Source organism: Lathamus discolor, chromosome 3, assembly GCF_037157495.1.
Source record: "Lathamus discolor isolate bLatDis1 chromosome 3, bLatDis1.hap1, whole genome shotgun sequence".
Lineage (NCBI taxonomy): Eukaryota > Metazoa > Chordata > Aves > Psittaciformes > Psittacidae > Lathamus > Lathamus discolor.
This window is the reverse complement of record NC_088886.1, coordinates 59,359,441-59,382,859: the sequence shown is the minus strand read 5'-3', so window position 1 is coordinate 59,382,859 and position 23,419 is coordinate 59,359,441. Positions and strand designations below refer to the sequence as shown.

At 43.6% G+C, this 23,419-nt stretch overlaps 1 protein-coding gene across 3 annotated transcripts in view; it reads right to left on the bottom strand.

The window, feature by feature from the left end:
- The window catches only part of GPC1 (glypican 1), a 250,429-nt gene that overhangs the window by 83,468 nt on the left and 143,542 nt on the right, over window positions 1-23,419 (bottom strand). For all 3 annotated transcript variants that reach the window (XM_065675478.1, XM_065675476.1, XM_065675477.1), the window contains exon 2: window positions 17,368-17,526. In XM_065675478.1, coding sequence (XP_065531550.1) covers window positions 17,368-17,476 — 109 coding nt within the window. In that variant the 5' untranslated portion in view covers window positions 17,477-17,526. The remainder of the gene's footprint in view (window positions 1-17,367; window positions 17,527-23,419) is intronic.

The window sequence follows — 23,419 nt, the reverse complement described above, 5'->3', positions numbered from 1 at the left end:
AGGGAAGAGTAAAAGAGGATGCAACACTAATTTCAGAACAAAGAAGAGGTGGGCTTTGAGAGCTAAACCAGCCAACTAATAAAACCTGACATATTTAAGTTGAAGATACTATCATGAGAAGCCTAAAGACTCCCCATGCATCAAGAAAATTAGCTTGAAAAAGCAACGACCGGTTGCACCAGTAATTTATAATCTCTCAGCTGCTGAGATTGTGAACAGTGGCACTTTGTAATCTTATAGGGAAAGCAGCTCTAATGCCATCTGGTTGTGTATTTCCAGCCAAGATCATTTAGTGAAGCCTGTAATGAAAAAATTTGCACATCCTCCTAAAAATCCAAATTATGCCAGCTGTGCCATGGTGTCACTTGTGTTCCCCAGGAGAAGGACAGCTGCCATTCCCTTTCTCTGAAGACAGGAAACAAACTGCCTCCCTCAGGAGACCTAACTTTTCTTGGATCACCCTAAATTATGTCACCTGTTGCTAGGGGAATGGAAGGGTGAAGTCCCTGTTAACATTTTTTGTTTGGTTTTTGCTGACAAATACACAGCACTTGGTTTCCATACCCACATTGCTGAGCTACTGTGAACAAGGTGAGATTTGGACCCTAAGTCTAACCTGAACTGAAGCTAGTACCAAGAGAGTACTGGCTCTACAAAAACCAGCAGACATGCCTTGGCATAAAACGAGTTTGAGAGAGGGTGCAGTTAAGCTTGTCATCTTCACCTCTCCTGACGAATGAGACATTTCATATTTTAGATATTACCTCAGCAACTTGCTGCCAGTTTTAAATTGCTCTGTCATCTCAGATTAGCACTCATCATTCATGCTAATGTAAACTAAATGGTACCTCTCCTGAAATATGTGAAAAAATAAATGGGATTACAATGAGGGTTGCAGGGCATAGAATTTCTAATCCATGAGCAACTAATTGTTATAGGCACTTCTTGGTATTTCCATGCACCAAGCCATCAATTTGAACCTGTGTATTCGCTACTATATTATTTTAAGGACAAATCTTGTTTGTGTTAAGCACACAACTACTCCCATTGGCTCCAAGGGGCTATTTGCAAAAGCAAAGATATATATGCACCTCAAATGAGCAGCAGAAGAGATACCACCACCAAACTGCCTATAGCAAACCTATACGCTTCTAGGAAGCAAGGGCTGAGAGAGTGCCTTCAAAACCACGTCCCGTCTAGACGCTCCCCACTCACAAAGAAAAGCAGCAGTGGGGAGAATTATAGCCCAATACACAATGTGACAGGAAGGAAATAGCATTGGGAAATGCTTATTTTAATGACAGAAAAATATTTGCCAGGCTTAGGCTTAGCAGCAGTAATGTTATTACTTTCCAAGCTGAAAGACGAAATATTTCAAGGGCCGGTTTTTGACACCTTCACTGTGGCTTGATTTCTTCATCTATTAAGAAGAAGTCTACATAGCCCGTGCTGTGCACACTTTGCAAGTCTTTGCATACAGCTCCATTTTATAAGGCACCAGCATGATAGAATTAGATATAATTTACATCAGGCTGAGCAGCTACCAAAAGTGAATGTATACGGAAGTACTAATGTCCCCTTGGTTTTGTTTCCAGAGTTAATGCTAAATTCAATGTCTTCATTCCTTTATTTCTCATGGTACACAGAAACAAGACAGAAAAGTCTCCTGTTTAAAGAGGCCTTAGTGCATATGGTTTCCTTCTTAATGCTTGTCAGCTTTTAACCCCAAATATTCTTAAAGTGCTAATATAGAAAGCTGTATTTCTAGCAATCTGCAGTTTCATCTTCCCAGCATGCTTACGTGGAGTGAAATCCATTTACAAATACCATCACTGCAAGCACTTCAAAGCCTAGGAAATGTCTTTTAATTGTAATTACTCTGCCTGTCTTGGGCCATCCTGAGCCTTCCTTCAAATGCCCATTTATTTTGGTGGGACTGGAGAGTACTGAGCAATGACACCAGCGAGTACATTAGCTTTGGTAAGCTGATCTGAAATTAGCCATAGAAAAACCAAGATTTCTGTGCTATAAGGTTCCAATAACCATGGGAAGTGCAGTAAGTGAATGGCTTTGACGGATGAACATTTAAAAACATTCTTACCATCTAGCTCTGAAATTACCTCTTAGAGTTATGATGATGTACTTTAGCTTCTTCCTCATTATGTGCCAGCAAGTTTTAGTCTAATTTCTAGGTTCAGGGCAGTCTGAAGAGTCACTCACTTTACTTGGGAATAAAGAGCATGAGAGAAAAGAAGAATGATACAAAGACATGTCTACAGAAATACTTCTTAACATGGATTTCTCCTGGCTATTGCTTATTTCTTAACTGCTCCTCTTTAATAGAGCCAGTCTCTGTTTTTAACACATAACATTATCTTTCCTCTATCCTACTTCTTCCATGCATAATAAAGTGCATCTAAAGTACTTAAATGGCTGTTGTTACTGAAGGATGTGTGCACCTCTTCAGTCTATCTATCTTCATAATACCTGTGGGAGCTGGGAAAGTCCTATTACAGTCTCAGGCTCAGAACATCAGAGATATTTAGGGGCCTGCCACTGAGATAAATGGGATTAGCTGCCCCATGGCTTTTCTGGCTCAGAGCCTCTGCTACGTCCCTAAAATCACAAAGGACATCTTAAATGAGGCAGGGAACCACTCTTAAGACTCTCACTTCCTAGGCTGCAGGGTTAATTTCTGGGCTAGCTTTTCTTTTTTGATTTAGTTTTATGCTGTTAAAGGATGAAGATATTAGATAAGACAAAAATCATGTCCTTATTCTGTCTACTCATACCGTAAAAGCTTTCTATGCATACCTTAAAATCTTTCTACTGTTGGCATACACTGGCTACAAGCACTTTGGTATACACTGTTTCACTCCTGCTCAGTTTTCTCTCAAAAAGCTCTGCATAATAGTCCACAAATAACTACCAAACCTCTTATTTAGCTCAATGCTCCTGACTGCCTTCCCTACAGAGCAGCAAATAGACTTTGACTGACCTCTGCACCTGGCTTTGTTCTGCAGAAGCAGTGCTTCTCCTGTAATGAATTCTGCAAAGCAGAGTGTGCTCAGGTGAGGGCTGGGCAGATGTGGAGCGTCTGCATGCATGTACCCTTACCAGGCTGGCCAGTTCGAATGGGAATTTCCATCTTTCCTGAAGGGCTCCACCAGTTCCCTGCCTGATTCTGAGCAACAGATGTACAAAACACAAAGGCCACCTACCCACAAGGCACAACAGAAGCAGCAGCAGAGCTCCCGTCCTCCACGCTTGAGAATTTGGCTAACCATACTTACAAATATGGATACCTATTTTGAACATCAAACTTCACAAAAGCAAAGAGGTCTCACACAAGGCAATAGTACACACATTTTATATAGAAACAAAACCCCACTGTCTCCAAACTGGGCTTTACACAAGCACATTTAGGTGGTCAAACAAGCAGCTACTCTGAACCTCTTGGGTGGGTTACCACAAGCACCTGGCCTCCTGATGCAATGGCAGTATGGCCTTTAGTGGCCAAACATTCATCAGGACACACGGAGGAAGTAGTTTTTCTTACTGCAACCACAGGAAGACATGATTTTTTCCTCCATGGTCACTAAGGAGCCTAGTGTAACCCCAAAATACTGTTCCGTTGAATTGCCACAGGCACACTCCTCCAAATAAAGAAGACATGGTATTTTCAATTCCTCAAAGCAATTACCTCTTAAGATATGCATTAGTTCAATCTTTCCAGGATTTAAATTAAGCCAATTATTAAATCATCCAAAGCTAACTACCTGAACATTTTCAACATTTTTCAACATCTTAAAAACAGACAGTCTTTGATGTTCATTACTTTAAAGCCACAGATTTTTGCCTGGAAATTGACCACTTACATTCCCTAAAGTGGAAGCTGAGGAGAAAAAAAAAAAAAAAAAAAGGAAAATCTATTTCCAGACTTAAATTACTATTTCATTATTTAGCCCATATGTGAAAAGTGTGTTAAGCCTCTCAGGTGGATTTTGATATTCACTTGAGGTACTCTAGGATGTTAAAAACATGGAGCTTATATTAGGCCTGCAAACACAACCAGCACATTTGCACATGTGTTGGGAACAGGAGAGACAAAGATGAGAATTCCTTCTATAAAGGATTGTATAAGGGTTTTGGACTTACACTGTTCACCTTGCCTAAGACATTAGGATGCTTGCATGGTCACACTGGTAGTCCCTCAGAGCATGAACACAGGTCTCATTCAGATCAGCAATTCTTGTAAATGAGAAATTACAAATTGTTCCTTGGATATTAGTTTGCTAATCTGACACTGTTGAAAAAGAATTTTATTTCTAATAGGAGTTCGAAGTGTGACTGCTTTCTTGCCCAAATTGCCTGTTTGCAGCAATCTGAAATAGAACTATTTTATCAGCTTAGCTCAACGCAGTGAATTTTTATTACTGGAAGAAACAGAACTTCCAATATCCGATTTCAGGTTCCAAATCGTTTCAGTTGATTGTGAATCTCTGGAAGTATGGAGAAAATGCATTCTATTTTCAAGTTTAAAACTACTATGAAATACCCTAAATCTGTAACTCTACAGATAAATGTCTGGGTTTATATACAAAGAGGACAAAACTCTAGTGAAATAATTAGCAAGATTTACTGTAGTGCTGTGACTGCACAAGAGACCTGAGAAGATTTAAATGCACTGTTGGTGGCTGCTTGCTTCCCGAGTTGCTTGGGAAGCTTCTGGTGCAGAGCACAACAGACATCAAACACTCCAATTACCATGATGAAAGTGCTCAGTCAACATGCTGTGACCCATTGCTCAGGTCTGGCAAGGAAGCATTTTATCCATATTGCGGTTTGTGGTCTGCACAGGTACCGCCCACTATCTCAAATGCTGTCCTTTGAAAATAAATAGCACAACAGAGACCTGCAAGTTTTCAACAGCACAGAACCCAACCTTTTTAGTCCTTTCTGATGAAAATTAATCACCATACTTTTTTTTTGGCTTGGTTTTTTTTTCAATGAAAAAGACCAAACCTAAACTGTGACTGCTGACAGAGTTCTGTGTATCTCTCCCAGTTCCTTTAAATGTGCTTTTCAGGTTTGCAAGAAATATCCCTTTTCTCTCTTTGCCTATATGGCCCAATCTATCCCCTTGATGTCCAAACATGACTGCTGCTGATCAGGCTGTTTCCTCCTGATCGCTCTTTGCCAACATCTCCCTTCTGTGTGCTCAGGAATATGCCTGAATGAAGGGTGGGTGTTACTGGTTATAGGTTATTTATATATTCTCCCTGTGACAAGCTACCCCTATCTTCAAAGCAGTCACCTTCCTCAGAGAATCCATCTGCTCTGCAAATGTGAAGTGTGCAAAGCAGCAAAACTCTCAGCCCTGATGCCCAAGAGGGACAACCTGTTAAAACTCAGCCTTTCCAGCTTCTTCACATCTATGTTCTCAAGGTGGTTCTTCACCTTAACCACACAATGTGCACTTCAGTGGCCATGGAAGTGCCCCAGCAATTTCAACAGCCACTGTACCAGATCCTTGCCATGAGTCATGTTTATTTAAACAGAAGGGAGGCTTTAGACTCCATATAAAGACCCATGGGACTAGGAGTATAGTCTTCATTTAGGAATGACAAGCAGAGATGCCAAAGAAAGAGCTGTTGTGAGGACAGGCCAGTTTGTTTTCATAGCCTGCTTCTAACAGTGCTAATCTTGGCTTTCTGCAAGGAGATGTCAAAGATTCCCCCAAAAGGGATGCCTGGCTGTGCCCTTCAGTGCAGGACGAGGCATACACTTTCTCTTCATCTCTGTGCCCCACCAGTTCCCATGCTAAAACAAAAGCAGTGGCTACCAGGATCACTGTCCTCCAGCACTGTAGTCACTTAATGGCCTTACAACATATCCCTTGCCACAATGCTTACCCATGTTCTAAAGAAGACATTTATTCCCACAGCTGTATTTCTGCAGTTACAGTTCACTCAGCAGTTGGGTTTGATGAGATGATTTCTTAGACTGACTCATATTCCACCCTCAGTTTACTCAGACACACTCTTGAGGCAGCTGTTATCTGGGCAGCAAGTGCAGATTTACAGCAAGCAAGTACTTCACCTTTCATGCTGGCCACCTACTGCCTTCCGTTTGAAGATGCGTAAGGTGCCTATTGACCCTCTACCACAATCACCTCCAGAAAAAGAGTTCCAAACTGCTGCTGCAAACACTTCCAGCTCCTCCAGGCCCACTACTGATCTCAGCATAGCTGACCACATTGCTCCTAGCTCTCAGAATGAGTCAAGGAAACAGCCCCATAAAGCTTAGAGAAAACAGCCGTATGCAGCTATGGCAAGGAGAGGGCTGCGCGCTACAGGCTTGCTCTGAGCTTGGAAACTACACTTTCAAATAACAGATAATTGGATCTTGTAAACTCATTTCCGCTAGCTCTGCTGACCAACGGTTTCTTCCCCTGTTTTACACACAGCAGACAAGGGCTTGTTCTATTTTCCTTGGCTCCAAGAGATAAAACTGTATATTCGATACTATGTATTTAATTTTCTGGGTTTCATTCAGAATGATCTAGTCTGCCACACCTTTTTTTCCCCAGTGCAAACCTGAGAATCATTGGGTCACGTCCTAACTCAGTTACATCAACTTATATAGTGTCAAAACTTGGCTCAGTTTTACAGAAAAGGCTCTTCAGTGAGTCAGCTTCTCAGTAAATTCTCAGGGACGTTAATCCACAGGGCGGATCCTACTCCTGTATGATACATGTATGGTGTTTTCCTTGGCTAGGAATAAAACAGAACCGCTTCAGACACACTGTGCTTCAGCTGTATAAAATGTCTCGATTAGCGTTTCTTGTTTTGTTTTCAGAAAGGAAAGGAAATTACAATAGACTCCAAATCTCTTTCTCAAAGTTGGCCTGAATAACTAAAGGTAATTGTCAGCTTCTTAACAGTCTGGCATTTTCCACTGCACCTTCTAGAGGAGAGAAAAATCCAGACTGAAGAACTATTCAATAGTGAATGTTCATTCAGCATTCTCAGTAGGCATTTTCCTCTTGTATTTAAGCCAAAACAGTAAGTAATGTAGGCAGGAAGCATAGAGAGCAATTGCTTACTGGCGACCAAAGGTAAAAAAGGTCAAACGTTTATTTCCTATGTTGCTCCTATGCGTGCAGTGCCCAGAATCTATTAATTACATTTCATGGTACTCTGACTTGTAAAAGGGCATAAAATGTATTTATAGCTCACTTAAATTCTTGATAACGAAATAGTCATCCTACGCAGGACCTGTGCTAATCAACTGGAGACTTTCTGTGCATTAACTTTTAAAATGCACAAAAGCCCTTGTTTGTTTGCCAACAGAAATGCTTATCACAGTTTAAAGGCAACAACAAAGAGCAGCTATTTTTTTTCTTTCCCTTAGGCAATAGTTTGAGGCTGTATCAGTTCACCTGTGATGTCTGAAGTAGAAAAATGCAATTTCACTGGCAATGCACATTTATTATAACTGTTATTATAGTGCTGGAAGCTCTCAAGCACACTGGGCCAAACACTGAAGAAACATGTAATAGAAAGATCACCCCTCTCTAAAGCTTTTCCCATCTAAATATGCAATTTTCTCTCTTTCAGACAACAAGAAGAAAGGGGTAATCAAGTAAAGAGCTCTTTAAAGCTCTTTTTCACTTAACGAATCCTACCTGATGCAAATTGCTGATGAGCAGACAGAGAAGCTCCTGGACTACTCTGCTCCTGTAATTACCCACCTCACAGTAACCTTCCTTACATAAATCTTCCATGCTGGGGACCTGCTTTAAGATGAATTTTGAGGAGATCAGCCAAACATGTTAACTAAGTTTCCAAAGCTGAAATTAAGGAAAGGAGACAGTGCTTTACAACAGGACCAGCAAACTGCCATCACTTCTCTTTTTCCTCATTAGCTGTTCCTTCCAACCCAAACACTCTGTGATTCTGTGATTCTACATCTCTTACAATTATAAAAGTCAAACATCCCCATACTTAGGGAAAGAAAAAACTCAAGTTGCTGGTGAAACCTTAATTCAGCTCCTTGATGCATGTGCATTATGATACAATCTTTAATTAGCCTATGAGGAAATTAATAATTATGCACTGAGTGCAGGATTTGGCTGCTGTACAGTAAATAATGCACCATGCTGCTCAACAAACGATGATTCAGCAGCAATCATCTATCATATGCTCAGCAAGAGGCAAGCAGGCTGTGAGAAACCCCCCCCCCCATAGTCTAGGATCACATCATTAAAGAGTGAATATCCATAGTTTATTTGTGCCAGAGAAGGAGGCACAAATTAAGACTGCATAAGAAATCTCTAGTCTTTTGCCTCACTGCTTTTTCACAATGAACTACACAAGCATGGAAGTATTTAGTGTCTAGCAGACATGGTCAAACAGAAGCTGAACCACGTACCAGTTCAGGGACCTGATGGTGACAGCTTGGGCACTACCAGGAAGACAAACTATTTGGCCAGGTTGGATGGGGTTTGGAGCAACCTGCTCTAGTGGAAGGAGCATGGCAGAGGGCTGGAACCGGATGAGCTTTAAGGTCCCTTCCAACCCAACCCAACCCAACCCAGTCTGTGATTCTATCCTAAGAACAATTATATTCCTTCCAAAGAGCTCCTCAAGCTGGACAAAATTCAGGTTTGAAATAGCTATGATTTTTCTGAGCTGCAGCAAAAGCATGCCCGACATTTAAAACACTGGCTGTTTTCATCATGGGTACAGTCAGCTGTACTGCCCAACTGTTCACTCAAAACTGTGAAGGAGGAGGATTAGTTGGTGCTCCCAGGCTCTTAATGCCAGCCAAAGCAGTCAACATTAGAGGAGAAGCAACACCACCTCCCCTCCACCACTATTAATTGGGAGCCAAAACTGGAGAACAAAGATACAGACAAGTCCTTGATTTACAGTGAACCAAGACAAACAGGATGCTCTACTTCTGCCCTCAGATGTCACAAATAAAGCACAGAACAAACAAATTATTTGCTATATACTATTCTTAGGTATTTTCAGCTACACCCTTGCTGTTTGTAATGACTGAGCATGGATGGGTGCACCAGAAGAGAGCTGAAATCCTGCTCTCAGGAAGGTAAATTCCAGCCATTTCCTCCATGACAAGTTTACTACAGGCTGCTGCGCAACACTTTTATTGGCATTCGTTAGTCCTTGAGGACCAATTTATTCATTTTTAGCATCATTAAAACAGAGGCTGCATTTTACAAGTGAATTGCTGCACTGCTGGGGCTGTAGGAAGCTGCTCAATTATCTCCAGTGTGTTAAAACCTGAATTCAGACTTGATATCAATCTTAAATTGTAATGAACATGATTTCCCCTAGCCTTTAACTGACAGTCTGATCCCCAGCTCACAGCTGTCTCGGGGTTTTGGGGGAGGGAGGTTGGGGGCTTTGGGTTGGTTTATTTATTGTTATCACTGCCATACGGCTTCTGAACCTGCAGAGCAGAGGCAGGCACCAGTGGGGTGCTCAGCAGTGCATTACTTGCAAAACGCTGCTGGGAATGAAACACAAAAGGTCGAAGCCCTCAGTATTCACAGTGAAGCTGCTCTTTGCGTATGCAACTTCTCCTTCATTGGAACTTCATTTCTTTTTAAGAACAGCTGGAGACCACAACTTAGCATTCACATTTAACTAGATATTTGTGGCATTCCCAAGTCAAATTAACAGGCTTGTTACCTCTTGACATGTAAATAATACTGTAATATGCGTTCTCAATAATACCTATAAAGAATACAGCAATTCCTGAAACTGGGGCTTGCCCCATGTCAACTGAAATAAACACAACCTGTCTACGTATGCATATATATATTTACTGTCATATATTTGACCCTCTCCCTTAACTAGCATCTCCAAGCAGCTGAGTTTCAACAATTTCATGCTCTTGACTGTACTGCTTTAAGAAAATATGACAGCCCTCATTCTATGTGTAAGAATGAAAATCCAAGCTATTTTCATTACTCTCTTTATGGTAATTTCTCTTATTTTGTTTAATTTTGTTTCAGATGGAGACAAAAGTTCAGATGGGGTCAAAAGCATGCAAAAAATAAAGCTAGGTAACCAATAAAAGGGTGCTTTAGAGGACGTCTTGGCCAAATCTGCAGGTTTAATGAGAATGACTTAATACTACTGTTTCTTCAGAAGTAGCTATGAACCGCTGGGTAAAATGAGGGTTTTCTTTCCCTCTAGCCTGGCTAATTTCAGAAAATACAAGAAATAGAATCAAAATACCCCAACATAGCCTGGAAGGGAAGTGAGGCACTGGAAAAAGCTCCACACATATTACACCATGTTAACTATGCTTTTAAATGCAAGAAGCTGTGGTGGTCTGAAGGGAGGAAATTAAACGAGAACAGGAAAGCAGGAGTGGGGGGAAGATGTGAAGCACCCTTAAGCAGCCAAGAAAAAAAAAAACAGGTGAAATGTCCATTAGCAAAGGCATTCACCTCTTTCTACCACAAAGAGGGATTATCTTTGGCTCTCCCCACAGACAGATCAATTCTAGCACAGTTTTCATAGGCACAGAGCAGCTCCAAGCTCCCATTGGTACTGCTGGTACTCATGCTACACTCTAAAAATCAGCCCAACTCCCCTAACCACACAGGTTACCAGATGCCAAAACCCTCTGTTATACCCTTGCCCCCATTTATACAAGTTGTTTGCAGACCTTCTTTATGATTTTGATCATTACTTTCACTTTGGAAATGGCCTTACACAAAACCCCACTTCTACCAATGACCGAAGAGACCCAGTGCCTACTCTTTGGCTGGGGGTGCTGAGAATGAATGTATGGAAAGGTCTTGGTTGATAAACCCCTTTGACATGGAATGACCTGATGTCTTTTGCTCTCTTACTGGAAGAGGATCACGGCGTTTTACGAACCAGAGGAGCTTCTGCTACTCCTGCACCTTACCCAAAGCCAAGGGACTTGAGCTGTTCACGCCTCTAGCACAAAACTATCACTCACTCATCTCTTCCCTCCAGAGTCCACTCACCCAAACCTGGGTTTTATTTGTTTGTTTTGCTTTTTATTTGTTAGTTTTGTTTTTTATTTGTTTGTTTTGCTTTGTGTTTTTAAACAAAGTCCTTGGACCACAGGTTGAGTTCAGACAGGCAGGATGCCCCGCAGTGAACTACAGTAACAAGAAACTTCTTGGCCCTATGGATGTGCTACTTCAGTGCCAATCAAGCAGAATCAACAGTTTGCTGCAAGCATTTCTGGTGAGAAAGAACAAAGTAGTTCTATCATCTCCAATGAAAGCAGATACCTTGAAGTACTCAAAATAACACAACCTCCTATGTCAGGACATGCCACATATTTCAGTAGCACATTGTGTATGCCGATCTGTAAGTGGGGACAGCACCTTACCACTGAAGCCCTTGATGCTCCCAAATTACTACAGCACCTGGCTAGGAACAGAGATGTGATTCTTGACAAATGCCAAGCTGGGGGGGAATTTACCAACTCAAGAGCTGATTCAGAGCACCTATGTTTCTTTGCCATAAGAGTAGCCCAGGAAATCCTTGTATTTTAGGAGAAACACTGAGCATCAGAGAGCTGAAGAGCTTCATGTGGAAACTGGCGGAAACCATTAAGCCAGCTGGAAGAAGCCAACTGCTTCAAGACACATGCTCTTCTGCAGAGCCATTGCAGAAAAACCTCAGCCTCATCTCCTGTTCCACTGCTCTGACCTCCACCCAGCCATTTGGGTGTCATGCTTCTTCAGTCACTGAAGGCAGCATCCAGTGCTTGCAATAAAATTTGGCTGATTGCTCTGTGAAATAAGAGGTTTTCAAAGAGATCCGTGCATTGATTCCTGAATGTTAAAAAAGACACTTTCTTTTGAAAGGACTACCTGGACATCACTAATTTCTTGCAAAATATGCCTGTGTCATGCAGTATCTTGGAAGAGCAGGTGCTTTATTTCCTGTCCCCAAGCAGATGCACATTTCACTGTTCTTTGAGCACTCAGAGGCAGCTGTTTGAGTGTGAGACAAAACATGGTGACAGCTGCTGAAACCGAGATGCCTGATCTACCTTTTCTACCTGATCTGACTTCTGCAAGGATGAAGCAGCTCATCTCCTGCAGAGGAGGCACCCCAGTGCAGCTCTCTCACTCAAGCCACTGCCTTATTTTGTTCTCTTTTCTTTCTATAGAGGAGAATATCATGCCTGTGCCATCTGTTATACGAAGTGCTGCATGTACATTGCAATGTACCCTGCAGCACGCAATGGAGCCTTGCAGATTAAATGTGAAGAGAAGTGTCTGTGAGGGGAGAGAAAACTCCAGGTGCTGGAGCTGCTACAGGTGAGCCTAAGTGTCTGCTTCCCCAAGGCAGCTACCTGTCAGGATTAATCTTGCCTAGCCCAGGAATGTGCCTCAGTAGATGCCGCACCCCATTCCAGGAAACCATAAATACCAAATGAGATGCTCAGCACCACACATGAAAGCATCTTCTTTCTGCAGGAGGAGTGACAGCCCAACGAGCATCAATCCTGCTTTGTGAAGGGCTTTTCTTAAGGTGGTTTCTTAAGGTGGTTCCTTCGGGGGGGGGGGGGGGGGGGGAAGGAAGGAGGTAAGTATGGATGTTTGCTGCCTTCCTCCTAAGGAGGCCTCCAAGGGAACCCCGTTATTTGTTTCTCTGTCCTGTGTCTGCCTGGGAGCCTGCTTTTTGATTTCCCTGTTAAGGGATGTTCTCTCTCTTTCTATCTTGTCCCAAAACCAACCCTAAGGGAGAGAAGTAGAGAGGAGCCACAGAAACCACCTTTGATAGCCCCTCTTACAAGTACTTTTAATAACACACCACAGAGGTGAAGCTAGGGGACAACTGGGCTGCTTCTGAATGATGCTGCCCAAAAGCAATGTAGGAAAGGGCACAAAACAATTAATGAGGCACAAAACATGAGGTGAGCCATCAAGTCACCCCCAATGTCCCCACCATGCCTGAGAATGCCTCAGAGGTCAGCGTTCTCCCACAGAGCTGAGCCTATGGCCAAAGCCACCAGTTGAGGCCACGCACCACAATTTCAGGGGCAGAGCCCCAGTGAGGGGCATTACCACAAGAAAAGAGTGTTCTCAGCTAATGATGGGTTTCTGGATCAAAAGCAATACATTTGAAGTCCAAACTTGAATGCTAGGCCCTAGGGAGCAGCCAGTGCTGATGCCAGGAGCAGTGGGAAGCAGCAAGCTTACCAAGTACACTGGCACTGCCAGAGGGACACCACTGACTCCAAAGTGCTCTGTTCTACAATCTTTGAAACAAAGGAACTGATTTCAAAACACAGCAGCAATTCCATATTCTGAGCTACAACCAGCCCCTAGAAGATTTCTTTCCTGTCTCTACAAAACACTTTTAGACAGCACCTCACCAAGGCCAAACCACATGGTGCCTCCATGGAACACTCACATCTGAGCAGTGGCAGCAGGAGACAGCAAGTGTGGAGCAGTTGTGTTGAGGCAACAAGTCTGGGACACAGGCACTGCAGTCCCTGTAGCTCAGATAATCACTGCTTCGGTCTTGTGCCAGTCATTTTCTGCACAGAGTAGTCCCACATCTTTCAGAACGCACCTTTTGGGCCAAATCTGAGCCACCAAATTCAGATACTTCAAAATGTGGGGCTTGGTTCGTGTTATCATCAACTGAGAAAATACCTGCAAAATTCGGATTCATCTCTGGATTTTGTAGTCTGGGTTTAAAGTCAGTGGGGTAGGACACAGCTCTTCCTGTTGGGCTTACTCAGTTGCCTTAAGCGTCCACACTATATGTAAATATGTACTCTACATACATATATTTACTGTATGTAAGTATATATGCCTCTCTCCCCAAATAGTCCTTCTAGGGGCTGAAACCCTACGTACTGAAAGAGTCAGTTCCTCTGTCAGAGACACATTTGGATGAATTTTAAACAAGGCGCCTTTATAAATATCGAAACTTTTAACCATCAGTGTGTAACAGCTTCTAGGATGTTCCCCACCTTGTAACATTTAGAAGTATGATTCATCTCCACAAGAAATATGTAACTGCCTATCTCTCAAATACTGTTAATTATCTGCACAGTCTGTGTTTCGGCATATGCCATTTCCAGCTACCAACATTGGACATTATGAAAGCTTTCACATGACATCAGCCTTCTAATGAGCAGCCACCTACAAAATACATAATTTTTAATCCGCTTTTGATTGCCACAGCTTAAAAATCCCAGAATTTATGAGAGCTACAAATTGCTTTTTAGACTGCGCAGGGTGGAATAAAAGCCAAGATTTTGGGTTTGGCTTGTTGATATTTCCTGAAAACATGAAACAATTCTGAAAGGACAGATTTGCTGGCTCACAGCTAAAGGTCAGCAGTCACACAGGGAGTGATCGCTAAGCGTACCAAAATGACTGGAAAGGAAAGATTGGCACAGCATTGCAGTATTATTAACAAGTGATTTAAGTGGAGAAAAGGGGGGAAAAGAGACAAGGATTAGACTCTGAGCAACTGAGCTTTCATCAAGACTAGAAAGTCAGCCTTGTTCCTTGCTGCTTGCAGCCCCTCACTGTCACTCGAAGCACCACTTGCTCTTGCTCCCTCTTCCTATCGTATTTCATCTGCATATTTTCTCTAAAAATACTTTGTATGAGATAAAGGACACTCTGCTCATGGCCACAAAGTGTTTGCCCCAAATGCAACCACTGAGACTGAAATAACAGATAATTCCTTGCAATGGGACCAAGCTGTAGCTCAGAGCAGAGACACTCTGACAATTTAGGGCTCTACATACCACAACCTGCAAGGATGAATTGTTCTCCAAAGCAAAATGCTGAACACTGGCATGAAGAATATTACTTCAGAGGCAGATTACTGTGGTCTTGCTATTTTCTAGCTGCAGCTTCAGGGCAATTTACAAGTAGAGGCTATTGCCTGCGATCAGCAGTGAGATTACAGAAGCAAGATTTGCTGTGATGAATCTAAACAAGACAGCTCCAGGCCCAAAGTTCTGTGTGCCACACTTGTTACCAGAGAATATATGCACAATCTGACCTCCAGGCTGAAAGTACTACAAGAAAGGGTTGGACATTCCCATGCAGTGGAGCCTCCCCCGACTCCTGAGGCCAAAAATCAAATCTCTATTATGAAGACAAGCTGTGCATTGATACCTCTGCAACCCCAAACCTCACACTCTAACCTGCTGCTAAGGAAATTCAGCAAAACCAGGCATCCGGTGCCAGAAAGACTAGAACTCATCAATACTCTCATTGAACAGCTCTCAACAGCACTACCTGCAAAAAGTCTTCCTAACTGAGATTCATTGCATTAAGTGGAAGATGAGGCAGTTTCTATGGCATTGTTTCAGGAGCTGAGGTGATTCCATTGCCCCATCACCAGAAGTCCCTTCACTCAATTTTAAACCATCTGTGCAGTAGCTAAAGGAAAAAATAGTAATGCTGCCCATAAAGTCATGCTTGAAACTCACACACACTATGATTTTGTTTTTTAAATCATGTCTTGCATGAATTATATACACTATATTGATTGTAAGTGTAGTTAAGCAAACTAAAAAGGTATAATGGGAGCAGGAGACAACTTCCTGGTCTTGTGGGCTCAAGTGAGGTTACTTCCACTACAAAACACCAATGATCTGTGCATTATGGTCTGTTAAAGGAAGACCTGGCTTATTGAACACTTTCTTTGTTTGATGCTTAAAAGAAAATTGGGTATGCAGCCCAGAAATAGAGCTTTAGCTCTATTCTTGTAAAATGCTAGGGAACAAAACCAAAGGAAAGCCCTTACAGCTCTAACTGACATCTCAGCACAGGCATCCCCCTTTCATATACTTGGTTTTGCTTACGACTATTCTTATTGCTGTTACTATTACTAATGCACCAAAACATCATTCAGTGATGTAATGTCATAATGGTTCTTATATTATTCTCAAACGTTAAGCCAGTTCTTCACTAGGTGATTTCTGCTCATGCGTATAATCCTCAAAGCTGCCAATAACTTTTACACTCTTAACACTGATAGCTGTACAACTATATTCTTTTCAGTGGCAAAAATAAAGAGCAGATATACCAGCCAATGCTGCAATAGGCAGTGGAGGGAGAGGGTGCCAAGGCTGGTGGAGGTTCTGCATTGACCCTGTGAAGGGCTGGATTTCAGAGGTCAGTGAGCGCACTCAGCAAAAGCTATGCCATTCAGACATGAGGCTGAGCAACCAGCATTGTAAGCCTCTTTCGAAAATCCTGGTTATCACTTTTGAAGGCAGGTGAAAATCAATTAATTTTGAGCTTTTAATGGAATGCCTTTGCTGTGGTCAACTGTGGTCACACAGTTACAATGCATTTTGCAGAGATGCACTGCCTTTTCCTTTAGTATAAAAGCACTTAATCTTGGTTGTCAGGCCCCTGAAGGTCAGGCTTATTTCTTTAGATCTATTATCTACTGCTTGAAATTTCCAGTTCCACCTTTATAGCTATTATAGCTTCTTTCTTCGACTCCTTTTCACGGTAACTCCAAATGATGACTGTTGATAAAGTTAGGAGGACTGTGATTCTAAATGTCTGGCCTTCTTCAAAATCTGATAATGGATACAGTTTCTGAATCATAGGTCATCTCAATTTTGCCAATAAACCATTTATTTCCAGTGGCCTTCAGACCTTGAGGTTTACCATGCACTGCAGATTGGATTCTTTAGGGAACAATAAAAGCAAAAGAGCCATCCTTAGCCTTTGCTTAGCACATTAGGAGGGATACTGCACTTTGGAGAATATGTCCTCAACATCTTATGCATCACAGTCTCTAAGACCTTCACTGCTGTACAATGTTCCTGATGTATATACGAAGCTGAAAATTATAAGCCTCTAATGTGAACTAACCTTTTCATTTGCCATCTATATGGAAAGGACAAGAAAAATCCATTCCTCCTTAAACCCTCCCCATCTACTGTAGGCTATCCAGCCATCTCTACCATATTGTTCAACTTACAGCTCAAGGCATAGTGCCAAATTTTACATCACTACCTCAAATGTTATGCTGCTGTGGTAAGACTCAATTACAACATGCTTGTAAAAGCTATGTCAGTGCCAAGATACACAACTTGTTGGTACGAGAGCCTGCCAGCCTCCTTCAGTGGCTTCACTGAAACGGTTTTCAAAATGACTGGGTCTTGCAAAACACTGCCAGAGGTACAATTCCTATTGAAGGTCAACACATGACACAAACTTTTGAGCAAGATGCAGAGGAAGGAGTGTCAAACACAAATTCCTGACTCAAACAGCGCTTGGAAAGTTAAGCAGTGTCTGGATCCTTAGCAGGGAGGAACCAAGTAGGTTTGACTTACTGTCAAAGCTTCTGTGCTGCGCTGTCAGGGTCATCTGCACAGAGCGACCAGCCTCTTTCATCATGGCTTCAAATTCACTTCGGCTTTTGTTTGCAAAGTTCTCCTCCATCTCACTGGTGCAGCAGGTATAGCCTTGTGGGCAGATTCGCAGGTGCTCCCCTGAAATGACAGAAAATGTAGTTGAATGGCCAGGTCTGGAAAAGGAACATAGCATAAAAATATTCCAGCTTTCCAGTAACCCGGAGCTGCATCAGGCTTTGTGTGTTTACCCCCTAATTTGAGCTATCTTGCATTAGTATAGCGGTTGGTATGAAGGCAGGTACAAATTTTCTTACTCCAGACCGTGAAGGGAAGGATGAGTTAAGGAGATAAAATTCATACATGGGCCAAGAAGGGAAATACAAGTGTCTCCTGCTCCAAGTCTGCCCTAGAATTCGGCTCTGCCTAGAATCCCAGAAGACATAGAGGTCTGATTAAATGACATATTGGTTGTCCTCAGTAGACTTAACAGGTATATCAGAACAACTGTTTGAAACTACTTCGTCAAGAAGTTACCCCAACTCCAACGTACTCCAAACTACCCCATCCAACCTACCCTGAAAAGGCATTCCATAACCAGAGAGGTGAGACTCATGAGACGTTTTCAAAAGACAGATGTGCTCAAAGACAGATGGAATTTGGGTAATTAACTCCCCTCAATGTTTTGACGTTTTCTATGAAAAACTTATCTCCCAGAAAGAGACAAAATCACCCCAAAAAGGGTTGCTGTGACAAGCCCTGATTGAATCTATGCTTTGCTACAGGGAAGGACAGGAAAGGCAAGAGGACTGAGAAGTCCAATTGAAAAATTCCTCAGTATGGGAGCTCTTTCTGCCCTCTGCAACCTCTTTACTGTGGAGAAGCAAGTGCTTGCATAGGCAGAGTCAGCAACAGTTTAAAAATAACTGCCTAAATTCATATGAATCCTTACAAAGGAAGACACATCCACCTGCAAACACACTCTGTGTTTCTCCTTACCTAGCAGCAAGAATTCATTTGAATAAAGGTGATTTTTTTTTCTTTTTAAAGAATAAAACCCCTCCTTGTTCCAAGCATGCATTGAGATAAACCAGTTATGAAGAAGTCACCACACTTAATATACTTTGGTTGGGATTACAACCAAATGGTGTAAGACAGGACTGCTATCTTTGCATCACAGCTGAGCTGAAACATACATTTAAAATCATGTTTTGTGTTGTCTCAACAGCTTCAAATCCTGAATCTGTGCAGTCCTCCAGAGTTTCCCATTCAAGTCCATAGCTATTTCCAGTGTAGACCCTTTAGCAAATGGGTGCTTTATGGTAAAAAGCCTTTGAAACTGAAAGGGCACGCGTCCTACCCTTGTGAGCACCATGTCATTGGCAGCCTGACCAAGAGTAATTTTGACAAGAGTGCTCTGTAGTTGATGTATTTTAGGCATAAGCCATGCAGTACGAGTTTGCATTTTGCTGGCCCTTGGGTCCCTGCTCACAGAGGGCTCTGGAGCAGCCTCTGCAGGGCGCTAGGGTGAGCCTACCCTTGGAAAACAGGTTACCATGTGCACCTGCACTGATGGAAAAGCCTCCTGCCTGTGTGATGGGAATTGCTGCTCACCAGCTTTTGTAGGAGAGTAACTCCCACCATCAGGCCTGTGCCATGCTCCTGGTGGAGAGGAGATCAAGCAGGATGCTGCATCCTGTGGGCTCCTGTTTCCATTAGGACCCCCCCCCCCCCCCCATCAAAGTCCCCATGAGTACATCAAAGCAACAGGAGAAGCAGCAACTTGCTTCAGTATAGAAACTAAGAGTCAAACAAACACCATATAGAGCTCAATGCTCGCCATACCGAATGCAATATAAGTTATAGTGCTTGCCTAAGCCTTTCCTTCCTTCATAAACTGGATTATTGCAACAGCTCATGTCTGTAATGCTGCACCGTGGGGACTGCTGATGTGTGACAGACAGGCAGAGAAAGGGAGCCGCAATCTTCTGACAAGACACAGCTTTGTTTCGTGTCACAGCAAATTACAAACCTCCTTCTTGCCCAGCCTCTTCTGCCCAATGTCTGCTGCCACAGGGCTTCTGATGAGGAACAAAGTTGTGCTGACAGCTGTTTTCCTGCGCTGTGCACCCTTCCACACTGCCCTTGGGGCCCTCAGGACAAAGCGAGGCCTTTTCAGCACCTGGCCTCTCTGGAAGGCCTATAAACAAGGAGATGGATCCCAGAGGATCCCAATGGTTCCCTAAGACTGCCTTTACCACTGTTGGCTAACAAGTTGTGAAGACGAGGCCCTGGTGCTGTAAGCTTTGCACTCGATAGCACCCAAAAGCGCTTCCGCCGCTTCTCCCTTCAGCACAACCCGCCAGGGCTTGCAGGTTCAAGCTCTGAACAGCCCTTCACAAATGCCCTGCTGTGGTAAACCAAGGTGAAGCACTGGCAACCGGCTCCTCAGGGAGCTGCCCATCAGCAGGGCCTGGCTGCGCAATGGCCTCCTCAGGGCCTCAAACTAGACCAAGTAAACATGGCGGCCGCAGCAAGGAGACGCCAGGTGTCCATTGAGCTGCCGGCCAGAGGGGATCCCTGCTAGGAACAAAAGAAGGGGGGAAGTGTGGCCATTGCCTCTGGGGAAGAGCAGGGCCTGCCCACAGGAGGAAGGTGGATGGGAGGAAGGTGGATGGGAGGAAGGGCCCTGTGCTGTGCCCGAGCTGCCAGATGAACAATGAGGAGCAGCAGAAGTGTGAGGCGCGCTAATTACAACATGACATGACCAGACAAACCCTCCCCGCTGCCATGCCGGGCAAAGCAGGGAGCGTGTTCCAGCAGGATGGCATCAGCCCAACACCTCGCTGTGCCAGCAGAGCTTCAAGGAACCTCCCGCCAGCTGGCACTGCCGAACAGAGCAGGGAAAGAGACAGAGGGGGAAACAGACAGAGCGCAAGGGAAGAGTCACATCCATAGCTAAAATTGGCTACACTTACACACCTTGCAACTTGAATGTGGAATTTTTCTAATGCTTGAACTCAGAGCTGTTTTAATCCCTTTTGAAGCAACATTTGTCTTAGCTTTCTGCAGGCATCTGTGTGGTACTCAGCAATACAGCACTTTATCTCGGTGGGAAGCAAGTGTTTTGTCTTTGTCTTCATTTGTCTTTGTAATTTAAACTCAGCACACACCAAACAGTCTCACACCACTATGAAAACGCTTTGCTTGCTCTGCTATCTAACCTGACCCATCCTGGAAACAGTCACCATTATGATTTAACCTTTCCTATTGACTCCAAAATAAACACACTCCAGTCCGTATTTTTGCTCTCCTTCCATTTCAAAGTTCATTTGTTTGCCGACTTGCTGTTGTGCCATTGCTGAAGCTGCACCATAAATATCCCTGGGTTCTCTTGGCAGATTACCTGCAGATATCTATGGAGAGCTAGAGGTGTTTTACGAGGAGTAAATCTGCAAGGTGCAGTGCACGCTCTCCTCTCCGCTGCTGCGCCAGACAAGATTCCCCTTATATACAGCTGGCACATTGCTAACTGCTTGCTCCAGAGCACATACTCCCAGCCCTGGAAAGAGCTTTATAGAAAGCAAGTGAGAACAGCAGAGGTCAAACCGGCAGCAAGCAGAGGGCTTGGAGATAACGGATACAGCCCCAGTGATTCAGGCCAACTCTGGGTCAGACCCAAAGAGAATTACACAACCCATATGAGTCTGTCACTGAAATGCAGCCATCTCTGCAAGACCTTGTCCTGCAGCCCCCTCAGCTGAACAGGCCTTGCAGCAGAGCACAGGGGTGCCCAGGGTGCATTTGATAGCTCAGCTAATACCAGCTCCTGCTGCCTTAAGCACTCTGGATTTAAGATATATTTGTAAGAGGAGATACACTTTGGGATGCTCCGCTTCCCTTCAGAAAACAATATGCTTGCCCAAGCATTTGGCACCCAAATTGTGTGGCACAATCTGGGTCTCCCTGGAAGACCCAGCCCTTCTGCAAAGGCTGCCAAAGTTGGGGCTGAGATGTAACTCACTGACTTCATGGTCTCTTGGAACAGAGACAGGGCAGAGAATACATGAGAACAGCATTGAACAAATATCTCATTAATGATTAACTGCCCTGAAGTGGAAAGGAATAGGCAGGAGGATGATGACAAGAAAATATCAGAATGCAGTACTGAGAGAAGAGTCCTTGGCTCCTTTAACCATGTAACTAGTGCTATTTCTATCCCTCTCACAGGATGTTGGGGATTGAATTCATTACAATATTTGCAGAAGGTTTGGGGTTATTTGGATGTGTCAGAATATCTAAATGCAAATTATTACAAAATCATTCCTCCCAGAGGTTAATCTATTTCAGGCTGTGATAAACCTGTCATGATTCTTCTCCCCTTTTCCCCCTCCCTCTCCAAGCTGCTCCAAAACCTCATCTCATGCTCCCAGACCAAAACTGACCCCCAGCTGCCTCAGTCCAGACCCTCATGCCAGGACACCTACAGCCCAAAACCCCTCCTCAGGGGTTTTTGGTGGACATGGCACAGGCAATCAGGCTTGCTGAAGTCCCACCCTGCTGAAACCCCCTTGCCAGGCACGCCAGGACACAGCCCCCAGCCACCTAAACTCCACCCAGGCCAATGAGTACCGCAGCCAGGACAAACCAATGTAATTCAGATCATGGTTTGGGGTCTTTTTTCCTCCTTTTCTCTTTTACCTCCTTTTTTCTTTTATTTTTTTTTTAACCATGTCACAGTGTCTGCAGCTGAAGCAAAATGAGCCTGGAGGTGGCTCAGATGTTAAAAATACCTTGCAAAAAGATAGTGCAATGAAAGTAAAACCCCTTCCTTAGGCCTCCTGGCTTTTCTTGCTTCAGGTGTTCCTGTCCCCATCTCTCTTGAAATACATACCTTTAAAGAGAACATGATTTAGCACATGCTGATAAGTGACTGACAGCACAGCCTCTAGCACTAGTACCTTGAAACCTGGTCTTGTCACAGATAATTTCTAGAGGAAATGGGAGTACCCCAAAAATCATTCGGACTAGGAGACAGTCCCCACTGACCACCCTAGACTGAGTTCTTGATATCCTTTTCATTCTGGAGGCACTGAGAAACATCAGCTGGCAAGCTGCTTCCAAACCTATATCCCACAATATTGTGTAAGGTGTCTGGGTGTATGGCTGGTCTCTCACAGTAGCTGCTGACATCAAACCGAACCAACTACCAGACTGCTCTGTGAAGGACATTGCAGATGAGGAATTTTCCCCTATTGCAAAGGCAGGTGTTAGCGGAGCTCCTGCTTTGATTCGCAGTCAGCTGTGGGCAAAATATGTTATCCTGTATTTTCTGATTCTGTATTAAGAGTATTGTCATTTTTGGCTTGGGCTTGCACTTAATGTCAGGGAAGTCACAGCAGGCCTGAATATAAAGTATTGTATGGCAAATCTTCACCCTTTAATCAAAATGCACTAAGCCATGTTATCTCCCGGGATGAGGAAATGCATGGTGGGGCAGAGCTATGGGCAGGCCAAGAAGTCAGGGCAGAATATGGTTGTGAGGAAGGGCTGCGCTCATGTGAAGTCATGATTTTTCTGCACTTTCACACCAGGAAGCACTCTCATGATAAAAATGAGGTTGGAAAAGACCTTTCAGATCAAGTCCAACCATTCCCCAGCACTCCCAAGTCCACCACTAACCTGCGTCATTGAGGGCTTCATCTACACGGTTTTTGAACGCTTCCAGGGACAAGTGACTTCAGCACTGCCCTGGGCAGCCTGTTCCAATGCCTGAGCACCTTTTTGGGGAAAACATTGTGCCTCATATCCAGTCTAAACCTCCCCTGGTGCAGCTTGAGGCTGTTTCCTCAATCACTTGTCACCTGGGAGAAGAATCTTCACACTGTTGTTGCCCCTCAGCCTCAGTGAGGTGAGAGGGATTGGGCTCCAGAACAACCAACTCCCGTTTCTTTTGCCACTGCTGAGGGAATAGCTGGCTATCTCAAGTGACTGATAACAAGGACATGAAGTCTTTTCAAGCTGCACGACACAG